The sequence below is a fragment of the Melospiza melodia genome, chromosome 8 (assembly GCF_035770615.1).
Source record: "Melospiza melodia melodia isolate bMelMel2 chromosome 8, bMelMel2.pri, whole genome shotgun sequence".
Lineage (NCBI taxonomy): Eukaryota > Metazoa > Chordata > Aves > Passeriformes > Passerellidae > Melospiza > Melospiza melodia.
In genome coordinates this window covers 18,667,097-18,693,322 of record NC_086201.1, presented here as the reverse complement: position 1 = coordinate 18,693,322, position 26,226 = coordinate 18,667,097, and the positions used below count along the sequence as shown (strand labels likewise).

The 26,226-nt window shown below is 37.2% G+C and overlaps 1 protein-coding gene across 1 annotated transcript; it reads right to left on the bottom strand.

Annotated features, from left to right (window-relative positions):
- Positions 1 to 697: 697 nt before the first annotated feature.
- Positions 698 to 25,776, bottom strand: XIRP2 (xin actin binding repeat containing 2). Its single transcript, XM_063161396.1, has 8 exons — positions 25,705 to 25,776; positions 22,499 to 22,652; positions 18,540 to 18,676; positions 16,080 to 16,211; positions 9,859 to 9,925; positions 9,043 to 9,176; positions 2,980 to 3,113; positions 698 to 2,066 (listed from the first exon to the last, which is right to left on the bottom strand). Exons 1-8 carry the CDS (start codon positions 25,774 to 25,776, stop codon positions 698 to 700), a joined length of 2,199 nt encoding a protein of 732 aa, XP_063017466.1.
- Between the last annotated feature and the right edge of the window lie 450 nt (positions 25,777 to 26,226).

The following is a 26,226-nucleotide window of genomic DNA, read 5'->3' as shown; positions in this document are numbered from 1 at the left end:
TTATACTGCAAAAACAGAAACAAAAAAGATTAACCCCCCAAAATCTCAACCAAACCCCAGATTTTCTAGCATGAGCTAACACAACCAGTGTACATAATATGTCATGGAGCAACAGCTCAGTTAGAGTAATAATACATTAGAAAAAACAATAAAAGTATTTTTCTTCCTTTGTGCACACTGAGTGCTTCACATTGAAGTTGTTACAAATAATAAATACTGAAATGGATTATGTTTCTCCAGGACAGTGTAATAAAATATTCCTTGCAATGTTCAGAAACATAGAAAAACAAGGGGTGTTTTATAATTACAGATGGAAAAAAATCTACATCTTCATTGTCTTAAATATAAACTAACTGAATAAAGTCTGGGTATTACAATCTCTGGATATTAAATTCTTCATGAAAGACTAAGATAAGTAGACTGAAGAAATACCTATTTCTGACATACTTTGTAATGAGTGACAGACATAGCTGACCACTTGGATGTTTTATTAATTTTCATCATAAAATCTATTTTTTTAATTTTTTCATTTGCAGTGAGCCATTTGAACTTGACTTTCTTGCCTTGGAGTGATGAAACAGCCATATGTCTTGAGCTCAGTAAATCTAAGCTTGTATTTGTGTCAGTCTTTGCCAATTGGATTATTTCACTTTCTTGACAAGCGTTAATATATTAATTCAGTTCTGTATCATAATTTTCATGTTCTTTTGAATATGGACTGCAGGATTTTTTTATCTGCAGAGTCTGTTAGTCCACAGTTTAAAACCAGGTTGTCTTTATTAAGAAAAGATTTCTTCAGAGTGTCAGATAAAATAGTATTTAACTTGTCTTTTTTGTCATATTCTGTTTCTTCTCCAGTGCATAACAACTCAGTATCCACAGACAATGTTGTATTAGTTGCCTTCTTCAAACTGAACGTGCTGCTCGTACGAGACTTCTGACATGTGGCATTGTTATTGAATTGAACAAGACTCTTACAAGTAACAGCATCTTCATCTTTTGACTTCTGTTCATCTTGTGCAAGTACAGTATCACTAGAATAGCTCTCATGAGGTTCATATATCTCATATATTTCTTCATTTCCAGACTGACTGTCCAGCTTTGCAAAGGCATGTTGTGATTCAGTGCAAATAGCATGGCTTAATGCTGTCTTTGGGGTAGACACAGCTGAGAGAGTTGTTTTCTGTGTACAAATATTTCGATGTGAGAAAGTGGCATAATTATTATTGTTGTTATTCAAGTTGCATTCTTTGTGATTCTTTTGTACTGTTACATCATCAATGTTAGTAACCTGTACAACTTCTGAATTATCAGTTTCATTAATTTGTTTCTCTTGCTTCCTCCCAGTACTATCCACAATTACATTATCACCCTTATTAATATCCTTTCCACTTTGCTCCCTCTTCTCTGATGCTTCTAGTTTATTCACCATATCTTGCACTGTTCCAGCTTCCTCATCCTTTCCATTATTGCCTGCTTCATTTTTCTGTACTTTACTGGTATTTGTACTCTGTTTTTCAGACAGAGTGGATGAGTGTTGATTTTGTTGTGAATTTGTGGTGTTTTTTTTATTTTGCTCCATCACAGTGGGATTTTTCTGAGATTCCTTTTTGTTGTCCAGAGATTTATTTGTATATAAACTAGAATCTTCTTGAGCAGAACCTTCTGGGGGCCACTTTGACTTATTTACTTTAGCTGATTCTTCAATAGAGAATGTTTTCTTAGATGTTGCATCATCTGTTGAAGGAGGCCATGTCATTTTTAATTTACCTCTTTCTGTGGTTTTCAAATTATTATCCAAAATATCAGGACGAGCCCCATCAGTACCTGAGTACAAGCCTTTATCAACTTCTGTAATTGGTTTAGGATCAACAGGTATACTATTAATGGGATTTGTTTCTTCAGCTTGAGTTTTGTTAATTGAACTAAGTTGATCCCTAGAATTCCATAATTCCTTATGCTGCTTGTGTCCAAAACCTTCATCATAATTTCCTTTTGATTTGAAAAGTTGCTTAAAATGGGGTTTACAATATATTTTTCCATGGAGAGATGCATAATTTCCCAAGCTGCCAAATGGAAGAAAATTTGTTTTATGCTTTTACAAATAATAAATTACCATACACATCTCCCTTTCTACCCCTTCCTCCCCCCCCAAAAAAAAGTATCTAAAATCTTTACTTGTGAATTTCCATAAAATTTCAAAGTCAAAATGAAGGAGAAGAGTCATGCTTGGTGATTTAAGAAAGAACATAAACTTATTTGGTTGTTGCACAGAATAAGTTTCAAATAGAAATGTTCCACAGCACTTCTGGGCATTTTGGACCATTTTTCTTCATCTTGTTAAAGTCCAAATCCTCAGTTTTTCTACAAAGTAGCAGCAGAATTTAGTGTTTGTGCAAATTATAGAAATGTGTGTTTGATTTATATTTGGATTCTTCTCCCAAATGAAGTAAAGAAAATGTGTGTAAATAACCCAGAGTGTGTTAATATCTAAATTTTTGGTCTTTGCAGTCAGATAGGGGTATAAATTCTACATTTTATATGAAGGCTACAGACTGATTTGCTAATGCAGAGAACCATCATAATTCACTTTATGAATGAGGAAAATTAAAGAGAAAATTTGGTGTTTTGCAGATATCTTAAATTACACCTGAATTCCTGTGTGTACTGCCTTTGTTTCATGCTGTCCTGAAGGTCAACAACAGTCCATAGGAAGTAACATGGGGAAGAATTTGGAAGGTTCTGGGACAGAACAGTTCTATAAGAAATTCTATAAGAAATTTCTATGAGAAATTGAGAGGCCTCATTCCATGTCACAGTGCAGATGTTAGGAGCAGAGAAGAAAAGGAGAACTCAGGATACCACCCTGTCAACCCATCATCCTGCAGGCTGAATAATCCTACAGTTGGAAATAATTTTACCATCTGTACTTATATTCAAAAGCAGGGTTGTGTGAGTGAACATGCAGATACTGCTTACCTCAACTGACTGCCACAGTGGTGACATCGGAAACACGATTTGTGAAAATTCTGCTTATCAGCAACAAGACATTCCATGGCGTAAACTCTCTGTTGGCAGAGTTTGCATGTTTCATATTCCTGAATCTGCAGTTTCTACAACCACATATTAAAAGGTTACAGATTAGTCTAAGCCACATGTTATGATTTCATTTGAACAGTATCAGTCCATATATTTTGTAAAAAGATTTTCCATTTTCTCTTAACTGGTATCTCAGTTGTTTATTGTAGGACTTCCTTTTTGTTCAACTAACAGTAATACTTGTAAAGTCAAAGACTACTTACCTTTCCCTTTGCATGAATCCATGCATTTGAAAGGACTTTACTAGGTACAATATCTTCTGTTTATTTGTAATAACTAATTATTGTGTGAGAAGTGGTAAAATAATAGAAGGTTTTCTAGTATAAGTGGAATTGACTATAATGTATGTACAATATTTGAATGTACAATGAAAGATCGATAAGTAGGGATGGATGTTTGAAATTCTGATGAGGATTTTTTGCTTAGCCATGCCAAATACACAATAGGGGTTACTCCTTCTGTGGTAACCTCCAGACTGCTCACTCACATGGTCCAAATATGCTATGGGCATAATTATTTGTGTTTTACAATTGTAGTTGTCAGACCTGATACTTTTTTCAGTTCAATTTTAATACTAAGGTAGCTATATTTATATTAACAGCTTTATAAAGTCTTCTGTGAAGCTTATTTAATTTATGAAGAAAACTATTTCTCTATAAAGCACAAAACATGAATAGAAAGTTTCCTACCAGTGAGGGGCACACAGACCAGAAAGGGGCAGTCTGTATGTATGGACTGCTTGTGAGCCAAGCACCAGGATAGTCTGAATATTCTTAGGTACACAAGTATTCTGATTGTGAAGAGGGAGGAGAGGAAGGAGATAAGGTAATTAGGAGGGGGAAAATGGTGACATTGAATGGTTACTTCACTTAGTTGAATAGTGTATGGATGGAGTGCCTCAGAAGGCAAGGCAAGAGAAGAAGAAAGCCAAAAGGGAATTTAAGGGAAATTTATCCCAAAACAACTTCTAGGACTGAATAGTGAGGCAATATTCGTCTCCTTGAAATTGAATTGTGTGTTGTTTGGCAGTGGCACAGTTTTGGTGGCGGGGGGTGGCCTCTGTGAGGAGCAGCAGGGCCTGCGCCATGCTGGGTACAACCAGCTCTGGAGGCAGTGCATGGCAGGGCTGCTCAGCCGTGCTCCTCCTGTCTCTGGGAAAACAGGAGTGTTCCAAGAGGGCAAAAAGCTGCACGTGCAGCCAGGACTGAGGGGAAAAAGGGTCAGAAACAGCCCTGTGAACATCAAGGTCAGAGAAGAACAAGGGGAGGAGACACTGCAACCGAGATGCCCCTGCAGCCTGTGGGGGAGACCAGGGGAGCAGGTACTTCCCTGCAGCCTGGGAGAGGACCACACAGAGCAGTCATCCACACTACAGCCTCTGGGGAACAGTGGAGCAGGTGGGTATTCCCAGAAGGAGCTGTGGCATATGGAGAGCCCACACTGACGGAAGGGAAAGGCATGAGAAGGAAGGAGCAGCAGAGAGGAACTGGTATGGACTAACCCCAGCCCCCCATTCCCCATCCCCTCTGTGCTACTGGGAGTGGGAGAGGGACAAGGAAGAGGCAGGAGTAAAGCTGAGACTATGAAAAAAAAGGAAGGAGGGGAGGTGTTGTTTCTCACAATCTGAGTCTATCTTAATTGGAGATTATTTTTTCCCATAGCTACAAAAGTAATTGGTAAGTGTCCTTATGTTGTTCCCTGTCTTTAAGTTGTTCCATGAGCTTCTTCATCTTATTTATTCTCCATATCTTGTTGAGGAGGGGGAATGGGACAGTGGCTGGAAGCAGGTCAACCCACCACATGTGAATGGTCCTAGAAAATCAGTGAGGAAAAGGCTGGTCTGCTATTTGAGGTCATCAATATTTACCAGATAGAAAGATAAGAAGAAAATCCAGATGGTTAACTTTTAGAAAACTCTCTATTCTACTGGAACTGGGTATTTCTACTTACTTCTAACATACTTGCTTTTACTGAGACTATCTGGAATGCAGTTGTTTTCTTAACAGCAGCCCATGTGATGCTGTTTTGAATTTGGACTCAAGTGCTAATAACACAGAATATTTTAGCTGTTGCTGAACTGTACTTTCCCAGTGTCAAAGTCCCTTCTTCCTCCCACTCTGCCCTCCTGACCAGTCCCAAGCAGGTAGACTGGGGATGTGCAAGAACTTGAGAGAGCACAAAAACAAGAGAGCTGACCCCAGCTGACTGGAGAGATATTCCATAGCATATGGCATCATGCTTAGCAATAGAAACTTTGGAGGGAAAGGAGAAGGAAGAGGGACATTCAGAGTGTTTGTCTTTCCAAGTCACAGTTGTGCATATTGAGGCTGAAGTGACTAGACATCAATTCCTTCTTTTGCTTTACTCTCGGCCCAGCTTTGCTTTCCCTGTTAACCTGCCTGTTCCTCTGCCAACAGGCTCTCTTGCTTTTGCTCTTCTGATTTGTTCTCCCAGCCCACTGTGGGCTGTGGGTAAGTGGGTGTGGACTTAGCTGGCAGTGAGAGCCAGCCCACCACATGAAGTATTTTGTTGATCCCCACCAGTCTGTGCCTCGTTTTACAGGCTCACAACCTACCCATGTTTAATTCTGCTCCTGGTGTGATTAGAGGTAGCACTCCTCTCTTGGTGCACAGTGCTGGGAATGCCAAAGCAAAGCTCTCTCTTAAGGAGTTTTGCTGGTGCAGGAGTGTTTAGCTTTGTTCTGCCATTTCCTCTGCTGTTCAAGTGTAAGCATTTGGTTCATCTATGAAATGGCTACAGCTATGGCAACATCTGGTCCTCCTGCAGGATCCCATCCATATTCAGTGCCCAAAATAGATGCAAAAAAGGAGGACACTGATGTTCATCTTTCAGTAGCATATGTAATTTTTTCTGCGTTTCAAATGCATAACTTTGCATTCTAAATGCTATTTTAATATAATTTTAAGTAAAACATGCACCATAAGAAAGAAATCATGCTTAATTTTCCATGTTTACTTCATATTAAAATATAAATATATATATATATTCACATCATATAGTTAAAAATTTTGTTCAATATTAAACAAATAATGGGTTTCAGCTCTTTGACAGACACACTGAGTGGCTTTACTCCTTAGTGATGTGAAACCAGGACCCTGACATCTTGTTTCATTGCCTAAATTCAGACTAGAGCTTTACGAACTGGTTAAATCACCTAGCAGGACGTAGCACTTTGTTTTTTAAAAAAAATGCATAGTAATTTTTATACCATTTCAATAATTATACTCCAACAGAAAACCCACAGAAACAGTTCACTTTGTCTAAAGTCACATCTTGTATTTTACTGAACTAAAAATGGATGTGCACAAAACATGAGCATTATTTTGTCTGTACAGCTGTTTTATACAGATATTTTACTTCAGTTTATAGGATATATTAATTTTAAACATGAAAAGTGAGGTGCATTCTGTGCACATTTTCTAGCATATTAATGTATTTCAAATACAACAGTAATGCTATTTTAATTGTAATATTTATTTTTAGTATTTTTTTGGTTTGCTGCATGTAATTCTTCAGGATAGATCTCTCAGGATTAATGCTAAATTCCTGCATCTTCAGCTTCTCGGTCTTCTGGACTTCATGGAAATCTATCTATTTGAATTCCTATGTCTTATATTTGTATTACTTGGGTATTGTTGCCATCCAAGTCAGAATCAGAAACTCTGTTTTGCTCTAATTTACAGGAGCTGGTGCATCTCCTGTGGGACCTTGATCTTGCTTGTCTGATTTTTCTATGGATGTTTCAGATGGACTTAGTTCCTTTGGATCCTGTGTGTGTCAAGGCTGTATTTCAGCTTTTTTGCCATGTGTGTAGCACTGTTTATGTTTTCCCTCACTGAGATTGCACATACGAGTTTTATTTTCACAGGTAAAAGCTGCATTCATCTGGCGTGTTATTGTGTAATGCCTCTTTTCAGTGTCTTATCCATGGACAGCTTCATTCTCCCATCTTTGAAGCTCTCTGTGGTAACACACAATGGCTGAGGTTCAAAACACATTATACTTCTCTTTACTCTTCTGTAAAGGGGTCAGCTTCTCTTTCAGCTCAGGCCTTGTCTGCTACAAGTTAAGGGAAATAACTGGGTTGAGTTGCTGAAGTTTATCCAGGTTCTGTGTTTCCAGCATGTACCTCAGATTCTTTACAGCACCATTAGAAACTTCTTAGATACGTGTTTCAGCTGATACTTGTTCCTCTCTGGGGATTTTTATTCACATAGTTTAGTAGCTGCATTTCAAACACCCATCAGCCTGCACCAACAGCTCCTGTTCCTAATGCATTGTCCATAGTTCCTGCAGAGCTCGGGGCATGTGCATGCAGCACGTCAAGAGGCTGCATCTGAAACATTCAGGCTGAGTATTTTACCAGTTCTTCCTGCAATGGCTCCTTCTCTGCAGTACTTCTAGCTTCATCTGGGTCTGGAGGATCATGGAATGGAAATGGAACAAAAGGTTGGTTCTCACAGACCTGTCTTAGAGAGAGGACCTCTCCTCTCTGGATTTCATGCCACTGAGCATTATTTTTCTGGCCTTGTGAATGGTGAAAACAAAGCCAATTAGATGTACCTGCTGCGTATCTAAAATCAAATTCTGTGTTTCAGATGTGTAGGGGGATAGAATATAAGAAAATAAAGATAGTGTAGAAAGTAATCTTACCCTTAAGGAGTTGCAGCTGGGCCAATTATCAAAGATTAGGAACAGGCCTGACTTTAACAGGCCACAGCTGTAAGCAATGAGAAGAAGAGTGCTATAAAAGAGTGGGGTGGCTGTTGAGAAGGGAGCTGGAATCAGTTGGCTGCTTTGTGAGAAAGAAAGAGTCAGTGCCCTGAGGAGCTGCCCACAAGAAACACCAAGAAGGTATGAAACTTGTGATAAGGAGACAACAGTAGGAAACTCCTGCAATAAGATGGAGACACAGATCCATGACATAAAGTATTAGAAAATGTTTTTTTGAGTGTTTTCTTAATATTGGATGTAAACAACTATGTAAATGTCTTAGTTCACATAAATCGCTTTAGGTACAGATCTGTGGACACAGTGGACTTTGTTGGAGAGCTGGCTGGTCTAGTGGACTCAGACTATACTGACATTTCTATTGGAGCTTTTGCAGAAGTATTGGGAACTTTTCCTGTGCTTCCATGTATCAGGAGCAGATAAGGGGAGAGGTAGAAGTTCATCCCGTTTTTTCCTTGGTGTAGAAATTTCCTGTACTCTGCTTGCTAAAGTTGTAGCAGTAGCAGATGAACTGTTCAAGTCTTTTTTTTCCCCCCTTTTTTCTTAAGCACAGTAATATAGAAAGCATTTTTTCTATTCTGCACAAAAGCTGGTTCTGCAAGCATCCAAGCAATAGGATTATAATAGGATCTGGAAAGACACAATCTATCAGCTATTGCTCAGAATGCATAAAACCAATCTTTTGAGCTAAGAGCTGTGATATTTGCATCATAGAATATATGTGAGAAGAAATGTGGAATTCTTGCAAAATGATGATTGAGCAGTCTTGGAGATTTTGCTGCAACAAATGCAGACTTTGCACTATGAGCATAACAAACTTTAGCTGTAGCTTGTGTTCATTTTAATTTCTTTTGAAAGTGTTATTTTCCAGGCTTCTGAGAGTTTGTGGTAACAAATTATACATATTTACAGATTCAAAACAAGGCAAGAGGAGAGTATTCATCAGAGGAGAAAATAAATGCAGAAGTTTTTACCTTGAATTGTTTTTGTCACATACTGTAAGTACTTATAGAGCTTTCTAACGTATTTCATGTTAGGTTATGTGCACTTAATTCCTGAAGATTATATATTCCCACAACTTCCATAAATTACATTTTTAATCATAATTATTCAAAATAGAAAATCGGACAGCATGACAGACCAGAGTCTTAACTTCTAATTTGCATAAGATTGCTCATTAAAAATACTGACCTTTACTTCTTTAGCAGATGTTGTGATCTCTCTATCAGAGTGAACAGCCTTTTCCTGAGCTGCCTTCTCAATCTGCTCTTTTAAAATCTGTGTTACAGTCTTTGGGAACTCTTCATTCTGAGCTGAATTGATTACTGCAATGGGAAGAAGAATAAAAAAGATTGGTTTTTCTCCAACCTGCATTTTATGAAATAGATTTTATCAGTGAATTATAAAACATTAATATCTTGGAAAAATTGTGTTTAGCCTTGTAGAAGTCTAGAGAGTCATTTGATCAGGGCAGAACTCCATAGAGAAAATGTCAGAATAATTGTTAAGGGAAATGATATAAACTACTGTTTTGCCATACCCAAGTGGTGTGGCAGGGCCAAAGGGTGACTGAGGTGTGTGGGAGAATGAAATGCATGAATTGTTGTTCAAGGGCTAAACTGCAGCAGCAGCACTGTCTTAACACTGATCTTCTTTGCTGTGATATTCTGCAGATTATTCAGGTCAGCTACAAACTGAACCTTGCCCATCCACAGCTTTGTATGTACAAGGACTGGTGTTTGCTTATATTTTCAGACAAGTTGTCAGGTCCCCTGTTCTTTCAAGCTACTCAGACCATACTTAAAACCACATCCTTATGCAAACATAATCTCTTCATGCTGAATTCTAACTCCTTTCTGAAGTCCCATTGAAGTTAAGGAATGAGCTGGGCTGAGAATTGGAGCAGTGTGTGTTTTCATGTTTAAATGCTAAGAAAAGTACATTTGTGGGAGTAAAGGCATTTGCCATTGCTCATTTGTGAGCATTTATTCTCATGCCATTTCTTACCTGTTTCATGCTGAGTGAATGTAGAAGCCTTTTTCATTTCATTAATAACTTGCTCGTGAGGAGAAACCTGTGCACAAGACCTTCACTTTACTCATGATTTAGTGCAATGCATATGAATTTTACATACTACTGAAACCATATTTAAAATATTGCATCAATGAAAAATATGAATGTAGATATAGAAATTATCACGATAAAACAAAGACATGAAAAACATGTAGTGAAACACCTGTAAAAATTATGCACTCAGTAATGCAGTAAGCTCTCAGCAGAAAAATCCAGATCTTGCTGTAGCAAGAGGTAAAGGAGGAAGAAACAAAGCAGGTATGTATCAGTGTAGTTACCTCTTGTGTTTGAGAGGCTTCTGTCTGTCTTTCTTTGGAGGTCATTTCATTGCACTCAGCTTCCCTGGTGCTGCTTGACACTGTGTGGTGCCTGCTACTTGATGTTTCCTCAAGACAAATAAAAATATTCACATTAACAGCTAATAGTAAATTAGATGGTTTTTTTTCCTGAAGGGCTGTCAGAAATTAATTCTGATGGAAATGGTGTAACAAGAGCAGCCATTTTACAGCAGAGTGCCATTGTTTTTGATATGTATTGCTATCAGCGTTGGAACTGGCTTTTTTATAACACAGATGTCAAGTCTTTGTTACTGCAGCAAGATGCTGGCCAGCAGATATGGCAAGGTGCATGAATAGATAAAATACATAATTGGACTGGAAGGGAGCAGAGGTGACAAGGAGGACTTGTTCTGGCTTTATGTGCTGTGCCGCCAACTTGTTGCCTGACAGTGGACATAATGCTAATGCAGTTTTTAAAAGGAAGTGTAATATGTCTGTATGAGGTGATGACTCCCTGCATATGCTTTATAAAGTTCTTCCAATGCAAAAATAATGCTGAACTGCAATTGTGGAAAATATGACCCATAAAGTAACCAAAAGATCCTGTAAAATATACAGGGTCTGTATATTTTGTAACTACAAGCCTGACAACTGCAGTGTAATAAACAGTGTATCCTCAGGAGTTTAAAGCACCGTCCAAGATGTCTGTATAAACTGATTTCTGAGTCTGTGTTTGGTTTGGCTTCAGATTCTGACAGTGATTTGTTTTCTTATTTGAAGCCTGCCATCGAACCTGTATTACATCATTACCAGTGTCTATGGGGTACTTTGAGACTCAGTGATTAGAAGAAATAAATCTGAAAGACTGATATTATTAAGCAGTCCTGGGCTTCCTCTCCCATGCACACAGAGCCATCTGACGAATAATTTCACTCATGTCAAATTATATTTTCTTTCTCATTTGTTAGAAGGAAGCTTGTCTATTAGTTTCTACTGATAATAAGCTTTCAAATGAAAGGAGCTTCTGGTCCCTCCAGCAAGAGTTTCTCAAGTGTTCAATGTAACTTGAACATGAATGGAGGCAGTACTGTGTTTCTGAGATTGCTGGTGTACATCTAGTGCAGCATAGAGCTCTAAGCTTCCTGCATCTCAAGTCCTGATTACTGCTTGAAATTCAGTTAATTGTGGGGCAAGAAATTACTTTTTTCTCTTAGTCATGCCATGAGAAAGCATATATTTATGGAATTTATTCCACCTTCAGACAAAGGAATGCTTACACAGCTTGCATCTCCATTAATGCTTCTGCTGAATCAATATAGGGGTCATCTACTGCTTGGCCTGTGATTCCTGCCATGCAGTGGGCAGCAAGGGTTCTTAGATCTATGGCAGAGAAACAATGAGCATTCCCTCCATGGGCTTTAGGAATTCTTTTCCACTTCTCTGCTGCCAAATCTTGTTTCACCTCTAAGATGAATTAAAATTGTACAAACAAAGGGTAGAATAAATTTTCTTATTGCTATCCCAGTAAATGATTTAGTGCACTACCAGTATCAAAAGCAATCCTGTCTGAGCTCTTTGAGTGCATTGAGGCTTGAGCTGAGCAGGTCACAGCATGTCCTGCTTTTACAGGATGTCCTGTTTTACACTTGCAGGTTCTGTGTACATAACACTTGTGAGGGAGCTGCACAACATACGAGGAAATGCTGAGCTAACCACATATCAGGTTGAAAAGAGGCAGTTCAAAAAGAATGAAGTGTAAATTTTCCCATCTATTCTCTGTTTAATGACTGTGGAGGTGTATGTCTAATATGCCTTTTCATTCTATATGGATATGCTTTTTAATATATTTATGCATATATATGCTTTTTCATTTAAGATAAGCTTTTCTGTTCTAATGTGCATGTTTTAGATATGTAATTCAAGCTCTCATTACTGGAAAAGCTCATTCATGAGACGTGAAATATGTTCAGAGTAGTCATTATGTGTCCTTTGAATGGTGTGGGGCATTAAAAAGAAATATAATTAGCCTTAATGTAGTCAGGAAGCAAATCTAATCTGAATGTCACTAGTGCTTTATTGCTGTAACTTTGGTACTGCTTATGAAGTAGTTGCCATATTGCAAAAGACCATAATAATTTAATGCTATAGCAATGGCCATTGAAAATGCAGCCCAAACATTGAGCCAGATTTTGATGGTATAATTACACAGCCTTGCTCTGGGCATGCTGGGAGGGAGAGGGACATAGAGGATTTCTTATTTTGTGTGTCAGTCAAAATGGCTAATTGAAATTCCTGTAACAGGAATTTATGCTAAATGCTGCTTATTTATTACTCTGAACAAGTGCAGAGTTAGACCACCTGTGGTTTCATCCCTCCTCTGTAACTGCCAACTGGTGGATATAGCATTACTGTAGATAAGATTAATTTAGTCTTCCCCATTATGTTTTGTAGATCCCATGGCCTTTGTAGTATATTCTATAAAATTGATCAATTACATTTTATTTATGGCATAAGCATAAGTAAGTTTCAGAAAACCCTTTCAGCTGGAGGATTGTTGGCATGCTGCTTGCTTGTGGACAGTTTCTTTCAGGCTTCTCTATCCTCCAGTCTCTCACATTTGTTTCCCTTCACCCTTTGTGTGGGCTGCTGGCCTTCCCATGCACATCTGCATGGTGCTTAACCCAGAGCACTGTAGTGTACTGGTGTGTCGCTGGGTAATAAGGTGCTCTAACCTGAAACAATACTATTTATAAATAAACATGTAAGGCTGAGAATAAGTCTGTATAAGTTTTGTTAGAGGAGTGTTTTTTTATGTAGGCATTCAGATTCTGTTACTGCACGGAGCTGTAATTGCTACACATGTTTTATGTTAGTGGCCCATACAACAACTTTAGTGCTTCTGTACTGCAATAATTTAGATAGAACAATTACTGATCATTCAAATCTTGGCACATTTTTCAATAAGAATTCTGTGTAATTTAGTAATTTAGAACAAGATTTGCTTTTTTGTGCTGATATTTTTAGTTTTCTTTTGTTCTAATAACAATTGAAACGTACTTTCTCTTTCAAAAGTAGAATTGTTTTTCAGCTCAGAATATGTACACTACATTATATGTAAATATGCATTAAAAATGTATACAGTTCTCTGTCTATGTCAGTATGTGTTTCAAGGGGATCAAATGGCTCAGAGGTTCATCCAAGCACAAGAAAGACTTTTACTATCTCACAACTGATGCATAATGTGTTTAGCTGAACTGTACCACTGTTATGTGGTACAACATAACATTATATCAACATATAATCTGTCAGAAGTTGGCTAATATAATATTGTTTATGTATTGCAAATTTAGAACTTTCTGTTCTGAATGAACAGTATGTACAAACTTGTAAGCAGCAGTGGAAGTAAATTGTGATCCTGAATCTTCAGTTACAAAGTTAGTGACAATGGAATGACTATTTGGCATGGATCTTCATTTCTTCCTCAAAGCAATGCTTTTTTATCTGTTTACGTTCTTTAGCACAGTCTCGCTGCACATCAGCTCTGTGAGAGTCTTGCAGAAATTTCATAAAAGAACTTCACTTATCTGCACTTCATCCCTATGATTTGTCAGCCTTGCTTATTTGAATGTATATACTTAAGATGTCTTGGGCATTATATGAAAGATTTTCATAAAAATGTGAGGTGTTCACTGACATTGTCCCATTATTCAGTCTTTCTCTCTGCAATTGCTAGAAAATTGGCAATTGCTACTGTAGCCATCTTAGAAAATTCCTCTGGAATGACCCTGAGTGAAGGAGAAGTAGGTATGCCCGTGTCAGTTCTGACATTCTGCACTGAATGGGTGAGTGAATATCAGATGTTTTCTTTGTATTCCACTCTGTGTGTTGGAGGTTCAGCTCACTTGCCAGCGATGGCTCATTTCTGACACTGGGCACTGAGGCTGTGCCTGAGCCATCAGGTGGCTGAGCTGGGGTAGCAAAGCACTCCAGGCTGGCTCCTGCCCAGGTGGGACACCAAAGCTCGTGGCCTCTTCTCATCTTGGTGGCTGAGCTAGAAGGTGCTCATGGTGCCAGTGGTCAGAACACAGACCAGGTCTCTAATCAGACTCTGGTTGAGTTTATGAGCACAGAGCAAGTCTGTGGTCAGCTTTCATTGCTGCTCACCATTTTGGACAAGAGTATATTGAGCTCTACTGGTATTATGACACCTGTTACAAAGAACCAATTTCCAGTACAATGTGGAGAGCCAAGAGTGATGGCTGCTGCCTGAGAAAAACAGGAAGATGAATACTTATTATTTATATATTCGATGACAATATTTTGAATTAAGTAATGAACTCTTTATAAAGTAATTGAATGTTTAGTAGAATGTTCATCTATTTAGATTGCTTTTTAAAAATTTAATTGCATCCTTATTTTGTCTTGGATTAATACTTTGAATTTATCCCTATCTGGAGCTCTGTCTTCAAACTATAGGTTTTCTCTGTTTTGCCCCCGGATGGATCCAGTGACCTTAAATAATCTTTCAATTACTTAAGTGTATAATCCCATTTTCCATGAAAGTGCAGTTATGTTACATAGAAATGGGATTTTATGGTCTTGCAGTAAGTTATTTAACCTAAATTTAAAGATGGTTCCATTTGGTCTGAGTGATTTCATTTTTCAGCGTATGTGACTATTGCTGCTGATGATTTGAGAGAGCCTCCTCAACTCAAAATACATGGGTAAGTGTGCTTTGAGGTCACATCTTGACTGGAGAAATGGAACCATTCTAGTGGCTTTTTGGAGAGATGGATGTCCTGGGAAAATGCACCTAGACATCAGAGAAATGAAATGATTTGGTTCTGTGTAAGAGAAGTCACATAATTTCTGGATAGGCCTCTATATTCCTTCACCCATAAAACTGGCAGGTGGAGTAGGCCACATCATCTGAAAAGTATGTACACAGCACTTCCTATTAGCACTGATTATGCACCATTATGGGTACGTCCCACTATGGCATTTTTCTTCTTGCTTAAAGATGTATTCATACCCCTGCAGCAAACTGTGTCTTCTTCCCTACAAACTGGAGTTTTGCTTGTTGTCTGTGCAAATTGTTGATATAGATATTAATGTATAAGAAATGAGAGATTAGTGGTAGATATGATGATACTTAACATTAAAAGAAGCCTATGGCAAAATGTTAATGCGTTTTTTTATACTAAGCAAGGAGAACAATATTGCTTAAAAATCCCTCCAAGAAGTGCAGGATGGTAAAGAAATTTATTGTTTTTCAGAGTGTACAGGATGGATTGTACAGCATTTTATTGCAGGGGATTCGCATAGTACAAAATCATTATCTCCTACAACAATTATTCATGGTATAGCCTAATGAAGCAATGAAATGTAAAGGTCTTTTGTCTGAAGTAACACTTAGTTACTGCTTTGTTCTACTTTGATGTAATGTCTGGGTTTTTCTGTGCAATTTTTGATCTGTCTAGGGAAATTTATTAGATTTAATTCAGTGGAAGCAGGAAACTCCTTTTGAAAGAGAATGACTTACCATCAAGTGCAATAAAGGGAAAATATCACCATGACACATGATAATGTATAAATCATAGTCTTATAGACAGGTTTTGGTATAAAATACTCATAGTAATAATCTGCTTTACTAAATCTAAGTCTAGTTGAGTCTAATCTATAGCGAGTGTTCATCTGCATAAAAAATATATTAATCCTGTGGTACATCTCAAATATTAAATTCTATGAGTATGAACACTAGAGAAATGTTGTCTTAGTCATAATGAAAACTCATCAGTAAAGCAAGCACTAATATTTTTTTCCTCAGTTATCTGGCAGGGCAGACCAGGTTTGATAGTATTAAAATGCTATTGTTACCTGTAGAGATCTTTGCTGGTGCTGGTACTGAACAAAGGTCTTTTTTGGAGACATCCTTTGTACTTTCTCAAATTGTTTCCTCACGGCTGCCAGGCCACCAGGCACAGTACAGAACTTGGTCTTCTGTGAACTCTAGAGTGATAAAGTAAGACCAGTTGTTTTCTATTTGCACATAAAGCATACTTCTATGAACTTTTTTTTTTAAGCTAGTTAACAGCAGTAAGGAGGAATGACTCAGAGAATAATAAATACTATTTTTGCCAAGTTCATAGACCACTGCACAAGAGGCATACTTGATGATTTAGTCAACTTAAAGGTATGTTTGGTCTGAATCTTGAGCACCAAAAGAAGTAAGTCCCATCTGCTTCACTGGCAGTACCAACCATTTTCCAGAACAATCTTTCTGCTGTTCCCTGTTCTACTTGTCTCTTCTGAATTCTGTGGCATTCAGAGCTGCCACAGAGGACCACAGAGTTGGTCCTCTGTGTTTCCAGTGGGTATTGTAGAAAAACATGCAGAGACCTTCAAGCAGGCCTTTGTGAGACGACCTTCTCTTCCCCAACAACAGCAATGAAGGTCACAAGAGGGCACTTACCCTCAGGTTTCCTGTTCTAGTTCTGCCCCTTTTGTCATACTTTTTAGATGGTATTGGATGAAGCTTTCAGCATTTTAATTTATTAATCTCTATACAGGAGAAAGCCCATCCAAAAATCAGGAATACATTTGTAATGAAGCTACTAAGTTAAGTTTACTGCTAATATATGAGTAAGTAAGCAGACCATAAAAAACAGGTTGTTTTTTTTTTTTCCCTGTGATGAAGACTGCATGATTATATATGTACATGGTTATATGAGTTTGAAAGGTAATTGTTTTAATGAATTAACATTTCAGGCCCTCCTTAACAATCATTTGGAGATATTTTGAACAGGTAAATGCAGTTATGGGTCCTCCAATGAAATGTATTAACTCCCTTTAATGAAACCAAATATTAAGTTCCTTTTTTTCAGGCAACCATCCAAGAAATTGTGAGATATTTTTGAGTATAAATGAAATAGTTCCTATGTGCTCAACACAGGTTGGGTCAGGCTTCATGCAGTTCTTTTCATTGTGAGAGAGAGTACCAACTTCAGCAGAGTTTCTAATTGCTGGACTAGAGAACTGGGACCTTCTCAGACAGGTGAAATGCAGGAATCTGCTCTGAATACACACCAGGCAGTTGGGTCATCAGGAAGGAGTTTGATGGCTGGAAAACACCTGGACTCTGGTGGCTGTTTTCACTGTGTGGTTTCTGGATTATCCAGGCAGCCAGAAGGTCCCTTCAGGCAATGCCAACCCATTTTTCCTAGACTGAAGTGCAGGCAAGACTGGGAATCCTCTACAACTCTACTTGCATATGGATGAAGGTAATGTCTGGTGAGAGCTGAATTGTAGTCCTTCTTTTGCCAGGTATGGTCTCTGATTTACAGAAGTTACTCTGGCTAGTTTACAGTGAGAAGGTGTTCTTTCCATGTGCTGAAAGTGCAGTGTAAACAAAGACCATTGTCATTCTCACATTAGAGCAAGCCCTCATAATGCCTTCATTCCTTATGCAAAGGATCTGAGCTGCAACTTCTGGCTGGGATTTTAGGATACAGTAAAACCACAGTTTTTAACCCGTAGTGTTTCTGCAGACCTGAGGAAGGCTTTCCTGGCTGAGATCTGAAGACACAGTTTTCAGATATTCTGGACTGATAATTCACTGTGTAGTGAGGAGGTCTGGACTGATAATTCACTGTGTAGTGAGGAGGTCTATTTTAATAATTGACAAATTCTTTTAACCAAATACATTCTGTGCTACATGGTATCAATACTTTAAAATTTGCAGTAAAATACTTAATCCTATTGATAGACATTTGGAGAGAGTTGTAAAACAAAATAAAATAGTATCTTTTTTGTAACTACTCTTGTAATTTTAAATAATTTTATTACAAAACAATAGTTATTCATACACTTTGTCTCATAGAGCGACTATTTTAAAATGCAGCAATTTCAAATTCTTTAGTTTGAACAGCAGGAGGCCTAAACTTAATGTGCTTTTGAATATGATTTTATTATTTAGTAATAATTTTAGTAATGCAGAAGCTGCTGGCTTAAAAAAGTAATGCAGAAGCTGCTGGGTATCACAAGCCTATAGCCCTCATAAATGCAGCTCATGCAACAGTGAAAGAGAAACCCAGTCCTTCTAATGAGTTAAAGGGAATTGTCCAGATGACCAAAGCTCTATAGCATGAAAAATCTCTCTCAGCAGAGATAAGAGACTGATGCATCAATTAGTTTGCTGAGTAGGTTTGTTAATTTAGGTGTCAAATTTTGGTCCCCATAATGGTCCATCAGTCAGCTTGGGTAAATAAAGAATGCAGGACACATCACTGTGCAAGGCAAATGGAGAGGTAGGAAGGTAAGAAACCATTGATATCTTACATGGGCAAAGGACACAGCAGCCTTGTACATAGCCATTCTTTCTTTAAAGGAGACAGTCTCCTGGAAATCCAGCAGTGTGTTATCAGCCCTGGCAGTGCTGTCTTTAGATAGTCCTCTTACAAGTTTGCGAGACTCCACTGTAAGTAAAAACACACATGGTATTTTCTAAGAGGAAAATAACTACATTTTTCTACATCTTGAGATAGAAGCAGTAGCAAAAGGAAAAAGTATCATCATTTTTTAAACAAGTTTATCTTATTTTCAACTTAGAGCTTAGAAAGTACAGAAAAATTTAAGTCAATGAAACTCTTCAGAGTGGGGAAAATTTCTTGGGTAAAAGCAACAAGCATTTTTAATAAAAAAAAAATATAAACAACAAGCATAGTATTTTTCTAATAGTGATATATTTGCAGTATTTTATCCTGTGAAAAGCAATTTTAAGTACTACAAGTAGTTTATTATAATTAGATCTATTATGTTCTAATTACCCTTAGGCTTTTTAGTATTTGCTTACCAGAGTCTGTTCTGAGATTTTGTAGATTTTAGTTGTTTGCTGATCTTACATTAGGGTGTGTTTTAGCTGGTTTAGTATTACTAAAACCTTGTAGAACATCATCTCCATTGCTAACTACATTTCAAAGTTGTTTCAAGGTGTGAAGAGGTTATAGGCTTACCTAGAAGTATTGGTAATTCAGCTACAGTGCATGTGGAGACAACAGCTCAGAAGATGCCTGAAAAAGCAGCTCTGAGTTACTAGCACTAGGGGGTTCTCTGCTGCTTTCTGCACTCATTTGACTGTGTCAAATAAATTCCATATACCCCAGAAAGTGCCTTAAATTTAGTGTAAGGATGTTTTTCCTTCTTTTAGACAAAGACAAGAATATGTTGTGATCATCTCTCTTGTCTGTGACAGGAGAAATGCAACCAAAATGACTTTTTAACAACTGTCTGTTCCTCTGGCACAGAACATAGTGCCAGGGAAGGGGTATCCCACCAAGCACCAAGTTTCCAAGGCACATCTGGCCTTTCTGACCGTTCCCTCTAAAGCTGGCATAAGTGTTCAAGATTTGGATATAGCAAGCAAATATCACAAGTAATTCTAATCTTCAATAAAAATCAGATACAGACATGCATAGAAGAGTGATCTCAGTGTAAATATACTCAGTTTCTTAGTATTTTACCTGACCCTACTCATAACTTACAAAAGGAAAATTTTCTTTGCTATTATGCTTGTCTCATTCAGTAATTCTGCATATTTCATGTTATCATGGTAGACAAAAGATTTTTACAGTTCAAGAAACAATAAGAGCAGCAGTGAAAGAGTCAGTGAAAGTCAGCTGAAAGTAAAAGAGGTTTTTAGAGGAAGTAGAAATGAGAATAGAGAAAACTGCTGTTTTTCAAATAAGAAGTCTGTGCATTAAATGAAAGCCAACCAAAACCATGAAAAAATTGAAAGTAAACTTTGGCAACACAGAGGGATAGTCCACCACAGCCAAAAAGTGTCAGTTAATATTTAAAGACAGATTGAATTATGTAACACACAGAATAAAATGTGTTAGCCATTGCCTTAATTTTTAAGAATGTTAAAAATCTTTCTTGGTATTTTGGTTCAACAAGGGATTTTTGGATTGTGCGTAGTCATAAGCATGTGAATGGTTTCATTAAGTGCAATGGGAATACTCATGTGCATGAAGTTAGATGTGGTTTAATTCCTTGCTGATATGAAGCCAATGAATTTAATGGCCTGTTTTAAAAAACATTTTAATAGATACATATTATTAACCACTTGGGGAGTGAAGGTAATAGAAACTATTCTCTTGTTAGCTTTAAAAGCTTTAAACAGAATTTTTTTTTGTCTTAAGGAGCTAGTTAGTTTACAACATAATGTGAAACTCTTTGTGGTGGTATGAGAGATTAAATGTTCTAAACCTTTGCTCATTCATTTTGCTCTAAGCTTTGCTCATTCAATTGAATTTGAAGGTGTAATATATTCTGATTCTTTCAGAGATAAATGTATGTTTTTAAATTGAACTAGTTGGTAAGAAGAGCCTTATCAAGTTGAGCTATGCCAACAAAATCTGTTTCCCTTTGTTGTATGGGGCTTGTATGATAGTATCTATTTCAGAGAATTTAGTTCTTTTATTTGTCATGAGTTACATAATTCTATAAAGTAAATGAAGCTTGGAAAATCATTTGTGTGTAATAGAACTTCAGAGTTCTAGCTTTTTGCTATTTTTTTATTCCAACATTATGCCGGCATAGCGATCCAGTATGGGCTTCTCCAGCATATGAACAGCAATATGAACATTGCCTTCATTGTTTTTCAGTGGAGACAACAGAAGTTTTTGGTACTCAGTCATAGAGCAGTAAATTTTGCTCAATACCTCTTCTAGGAAAAAAAGATTTTGGTCTAACTGGAACATTTAGGAAAAACTTCCATAGCACTTTAGTGGTTTGAGGGTATTGTTCTTGCAGAAAAATTGAGGCAAGTTGTCATATATTGTTATTGGTTATAAAAATCTCAAATCTCGCAGTGATGGGAGAAATAATCTATGGATCAGCATGATCTTATTTTTTCAGGACCTGAGTATTTGTTCAAGAGCAGAGTTTCAGATTTCACTGCCTGACTTCAGCTATCAGAAGTTTAAGAGTTTTCATGCGTGGTTTCAAACTAAAATGAGCCTATAGGGAATTTACTTCTCATAAGATTGTCTGAATCCAAAATGGGATATTATGGCTCTCACAGGAACATAGAAAAACATTATCCCCTGTGGGGCTGTCACATTTTTGGAAAAAGCTTAATGTTTAAGAAGTATGAATTGTTGACTGTGCATTTTTGCATAAATCATATTCTTTGTTATTCCTGGTGGATCAAAAAATGCTTCTGAAACATGCTGTGCCATATTTAGACTCAAAGGCAAAGTGGATGAGGAATGGAGGATTCTGTTTTCATGTCAGAGAGGAGGAAAAAAAAAAAGGCTTTGTGCTAGAAATCTCTAAAAGGAGAAGTAGAAAACACCCCAAAATAGTCCTTAAATCCAAAGATACCTGAAAAACTTCAGAAGATGTAGAGAAGTGGCACAAAAAATACTGCCACAGAGAGAACTGTAGCTCTGTCGAGTTAATGTTGGATAGTTGTGGAGTGATATGGTCATAATATATAATTATCCTTCCATGAAGAAATGAGCAGCTATTAAAGATCTCTTTAGTTTGGTAGGGAAAAAAAGGAAAACAGCCAATGGCTGAAAGTTAAACTTGATAAAAGAACAGGTCTGAAGTTTGAGCAATGAGCTTAATGAACTTAGCAGCATTAGTTAAAAAAAGGTCTTATGAATTCAAATTTCCCTTTTCCTTTATAATTCTGGAGTCTGACATAGATAAATATGCAGTCTAAACACTTTCTGATTAAAAAAAGAGTGGAATCAATAATTGTTTGATATTATGTAGAAAGCTAATTAATTTTATTGGGAGACTGGACTAGTCTTTTAATGCTGTTTATTTGGATAATCTGTTATTTTATGTAAGGTCTAGTCCTAGACACTTAGAAGTCAATAAGTGGTTTTTAATCAGAAAATTTGATCGTGCATATTCTTTCTCTGTTAAAACAAACCAAAGCACAGATATAGCAACTTTTTGATATCTTCAAGCATTGGTCTCCAAAGCAGAATATGTGCACCCCAGGGGCTGTTCAAGACTCTTTGGGGTGCAGGAATCTCATCTTTTTTGTGAATAAACACTTTTTAAATATTTCTTTTTTCATCCATCCTACTTTAACTTTTATTTTGGTATATGATGCCTAAGGTTTTACTAGTAGAGTAGTACATGTACATGATTTGTAAATAGATATACAACATTGGGAGGGCAGACTCATAAATATTTTAATGGTAGAGGTGACCATCAAAAGGGTTTGGAGACCACTGCCTTAAAGCAGGGTATCAGGTCAGTGGGGTAATGCTAACCTTCAGAGCTGTTGCTGTGGCCATTTTCTGATGACATCTTTTCAAAGATTGCTCTCCCTCTTTTCACACTGGACTCCTCCTGAGAAATGGCAGAATGGTTCCCAGGCTGACTCTTCAATGGTGATGAAAGTGAATTTCTCTCACTTACTGTTTCCTGTTAGAAGACATCAAGAACAGGATATGTGTTACAAGTTATAAATAGGAAAGAAATGTGGGTTTTAGGGCAAATGGAGTGTACAGACTACCAATGGATTAAACATCAGTTGCTCTTTAAACACTTTTTGTGCATAGAAAAGGTGATAGAGGGAATTCTATTAACTTCATTTATCATTATGTAAGAATGCGTAAAACCAGCAAATAATGTCTTGGAAATCAGATGTAGATGAGCATTTGTACCTCAGAAATTTGATTTTCAATTCTGCTGTGACTTATCAACTGAATTTAAGTTATCACAGCAGTGGGCCAATGTTCCATGCAGATAGTTTACACAATATTATTAGCATCTCATAATAATTCTGTGGCCTCAGCCCTTCAAGGCACAATAGGTAAATTATTGCTAACTAAGGCTTTAATATGTTGCAGTTTGTGTTTTGGGGTGCTTCTCCTTCCTTCCATGCAATCAATGTGCTGCTCAGTATGGACTTGGACACAATGGCTGTAAAATCTCATCTATAGCTCTTATGTTAAGTAAATAACTGAAACTGCTGCAGTAGAAAAAATACTGTGGTTTTTTTTGGTTTTTTTTTTTGGAATAACTTGGAAGGCTCACTGGGTCTCCATTTCCTGAAAAAGAAGTTCAATATCAAAATAAAAAAGGACTAGTTGGTTGGTCTGGTGACAGTATAAATCTCTCCAGCAAGATTTTGCAGCACTTATCTGCTAGAGCCCTTAATTACTTAAATGGTATAGGTTTTCAAAATGTGCAGGCTTCATTAGACTACTTCCTTTTTATTGTTTGCAGGCAGCTTTATTGTTGTATACAAATTTTGTGCTATTCTTGTATGTGATCTGACTGAAGTAACTTCTAACTGCTTTTAGACTTAGATATTATCCATGATTTGTATAAGAAGCAGAATAGTTTGACCCCTGAGTAGATTATCCTAGGTTGGAGAGTATTTTCCCATAACTACTGAAAAAAAGAAAAAAATATAATGCTTTGCAAATTAGTGAATTCTCAAATAGAACTCTTACAAAGGAAATAATGAAAAATAAATTGTAAAAGCCATTTTTGCAGTGAAATGTAAGCAATTTATGTGTTCACCTTGAATTTTATGCAACTAAAAGCGAGCAAGCGTTGCAAATGTACTTTTAAAATGAGTGCATCCCTAGCAATCAAGGACAATTGTGCTTCACCCATCTTTAATAAATTTATGCTTTTCTCAGACCTGCTGCTAGTTTTTATCTTAAATATGGGTTGTATTTCACATCCTGACCAGTAGTCATTCATTCCAAGAGTGTTCCTTCCAGCACATGTGCAATAGGTTATGCCTTGTGGAAATCCATCATTTTTTAACAGTCTGTCTACTTCTGTGACTTACAGTAGCTCTTGCTTGACAGCAGCAGGAAGTTTTTGCATGATGTGTCAGCATTGAGAAAAATTATTAGACCATAGAGGCTAAAGGTGTTTTATTACCAGGAGTATTGCACAGGCCACTTTTTTGGCAAAAATACCCAAGGTATCACCAGTCATCCATTATCTTGTGGCATCAATCTGTTCCCTCTTCCCCCTCTGTTCCTCCCAACAACCACAGCTGCTCCTGAATGAAACGTGAGAAGTGGTCTTGGACATGGTGTGTAGTTTTAGCAGAAAGGCCAGGAGGTACAAACAATACACTGGAAAACCTAAACAAATTTACCTAAAAATGGCCCAGGGGATCTTAGCCAATGCTGTAAGGTTTGTTGCCTTTTATTTATCAGTTTTACAGATTTAATAATGACAATAAAACATAATTGGTTTTAAACTAATTCTAATTATTCTATTATTGCTTTTACAGTTGAAGCATATTTCCCTTGACTATTATGGAAAGTAGTTTTGGAGGCTAATAGCAAGGTAAAGATTTCTGGAGTGAAGGAAGCAGCTGTTCTTCTGCTCCATGACACTTCCATGCTCTTTCCTCACTGGTCTGTTGATACGCTGGGGCTGTACACCCCAGTCAGAAGTGACACAGTGGCAGTGAGACAAGCTCTGTGACCAGGCTGGGTTACAATACACAGCACAGGTAGGAGACAGAGCTTGGCCAGAGTGAGGGTGTGCTGAGAGCAAGGGCATGCTTGTGTGCCAGGGGTAGCAGGAGACAGCACGTGGCTGAAAGGAATTTGTGTGGGAAGGGCTATGGCTTAAAAATGCTATTAATTTTGCACCTTCTTTCAGAGTTGGTTAGAAGTTAAAATTACAGCCTAATATTAATGATGTTTTTTGGTTTAAAACCACTCAAGAGCTGACCATTGTTGTCTTATGGACAATCTGTGATGCAGAAATGGCTCTGCAGAGGAGAAATGAAGGATGGGGGAGGGAGAGAAGAAACTAAAAGAAATGCAGCTGTGCATGTTGTTAGATCACATTTGGCTCCTCCAGGTACTGCAGGCATAAATGAGAACAGCCTCAGGATCATCTTGCCCCAGCATTGTGTGTGCTTTCCCAAGTGAACACCAGAGAATCACTTCAATGATATTCTAACTTCTACAGTATTAGAACAAAATAGAAATCTCAAAATTATTGTGTTTTCGGTTACCATTGGCATCATTGAGGAAAAAACTCATCTAGGTTGGATTTTTTTTGTGTTTTGTTTTGTGTTTTTTTTATAATCTCTATTTTTTTTTTTCTGTAGATACCAGTAATAGCTAAAAACTTCAGAATTTACTGTTTCTTACTCTTATTCTTGCAATCCAGGGACCAATATAAATTTGATTTGCATTTCTCTTAACTCTGAATTTTATTAACTTGTAGCATGTATCTATGATGTTTTTCCAAATTTACATCTCTGTGGGAGCAATTCCATTACCTATAAAATTTAAATAACTTAGTATTTTTCACATGAACTTTAATAGGAATTTAGAAAAAATACATCTTTTTGGACCATTTTTAATATGAATTACAGGAATATTGGTCCTACTGAAGAGGTTTTCATGTAAATTCTCTTATGAAGAGATTTCTAAGATGTGGGCTACTATGGCAGAAGGTCCTTTCAGTCTCAAGCTGCTCTAACCCTATTTTGCAAAGAGCAACCCTGTCTTAGTGGGGGCTTTGGGGTGATGATTTTCTTGCACAATGGCTCCATCCGCACTGCTAGAGCTCAGATTTATTTGCAAAATTTCACAGTATTTCCTACTGTGAAAAAGTTGTTGAAGAGAATTATGATTACCATAAACTCAATTTAATCTGGATAAATTTAATTTACATTCTTTTCTATAGGGGTATCTATACAGATAACCTCATGACAGTGGATGTCAAAGACATCTTCTTAATAAGGATAGAATTAACATTTGAAAAGGCACTGAGGTAGTGCCAAGAGGTACTTAATTAGAGGCTAATACATGCAACTCTTGCAAAACTTGCCAAATGAAAAGTACAAGATTATTTTTTTTTTCTGGTTAATGCAGCATTCAGTTCATATCAGGCTTTTGTCACTACATGTATGGTATTGGTGGGATCAGGTATTTAACTGGGATATAAACTGTTCTGTTGAGCAGCCTGTTAAAAGCATTCTACTTTTTCACTTTTGTTGGAC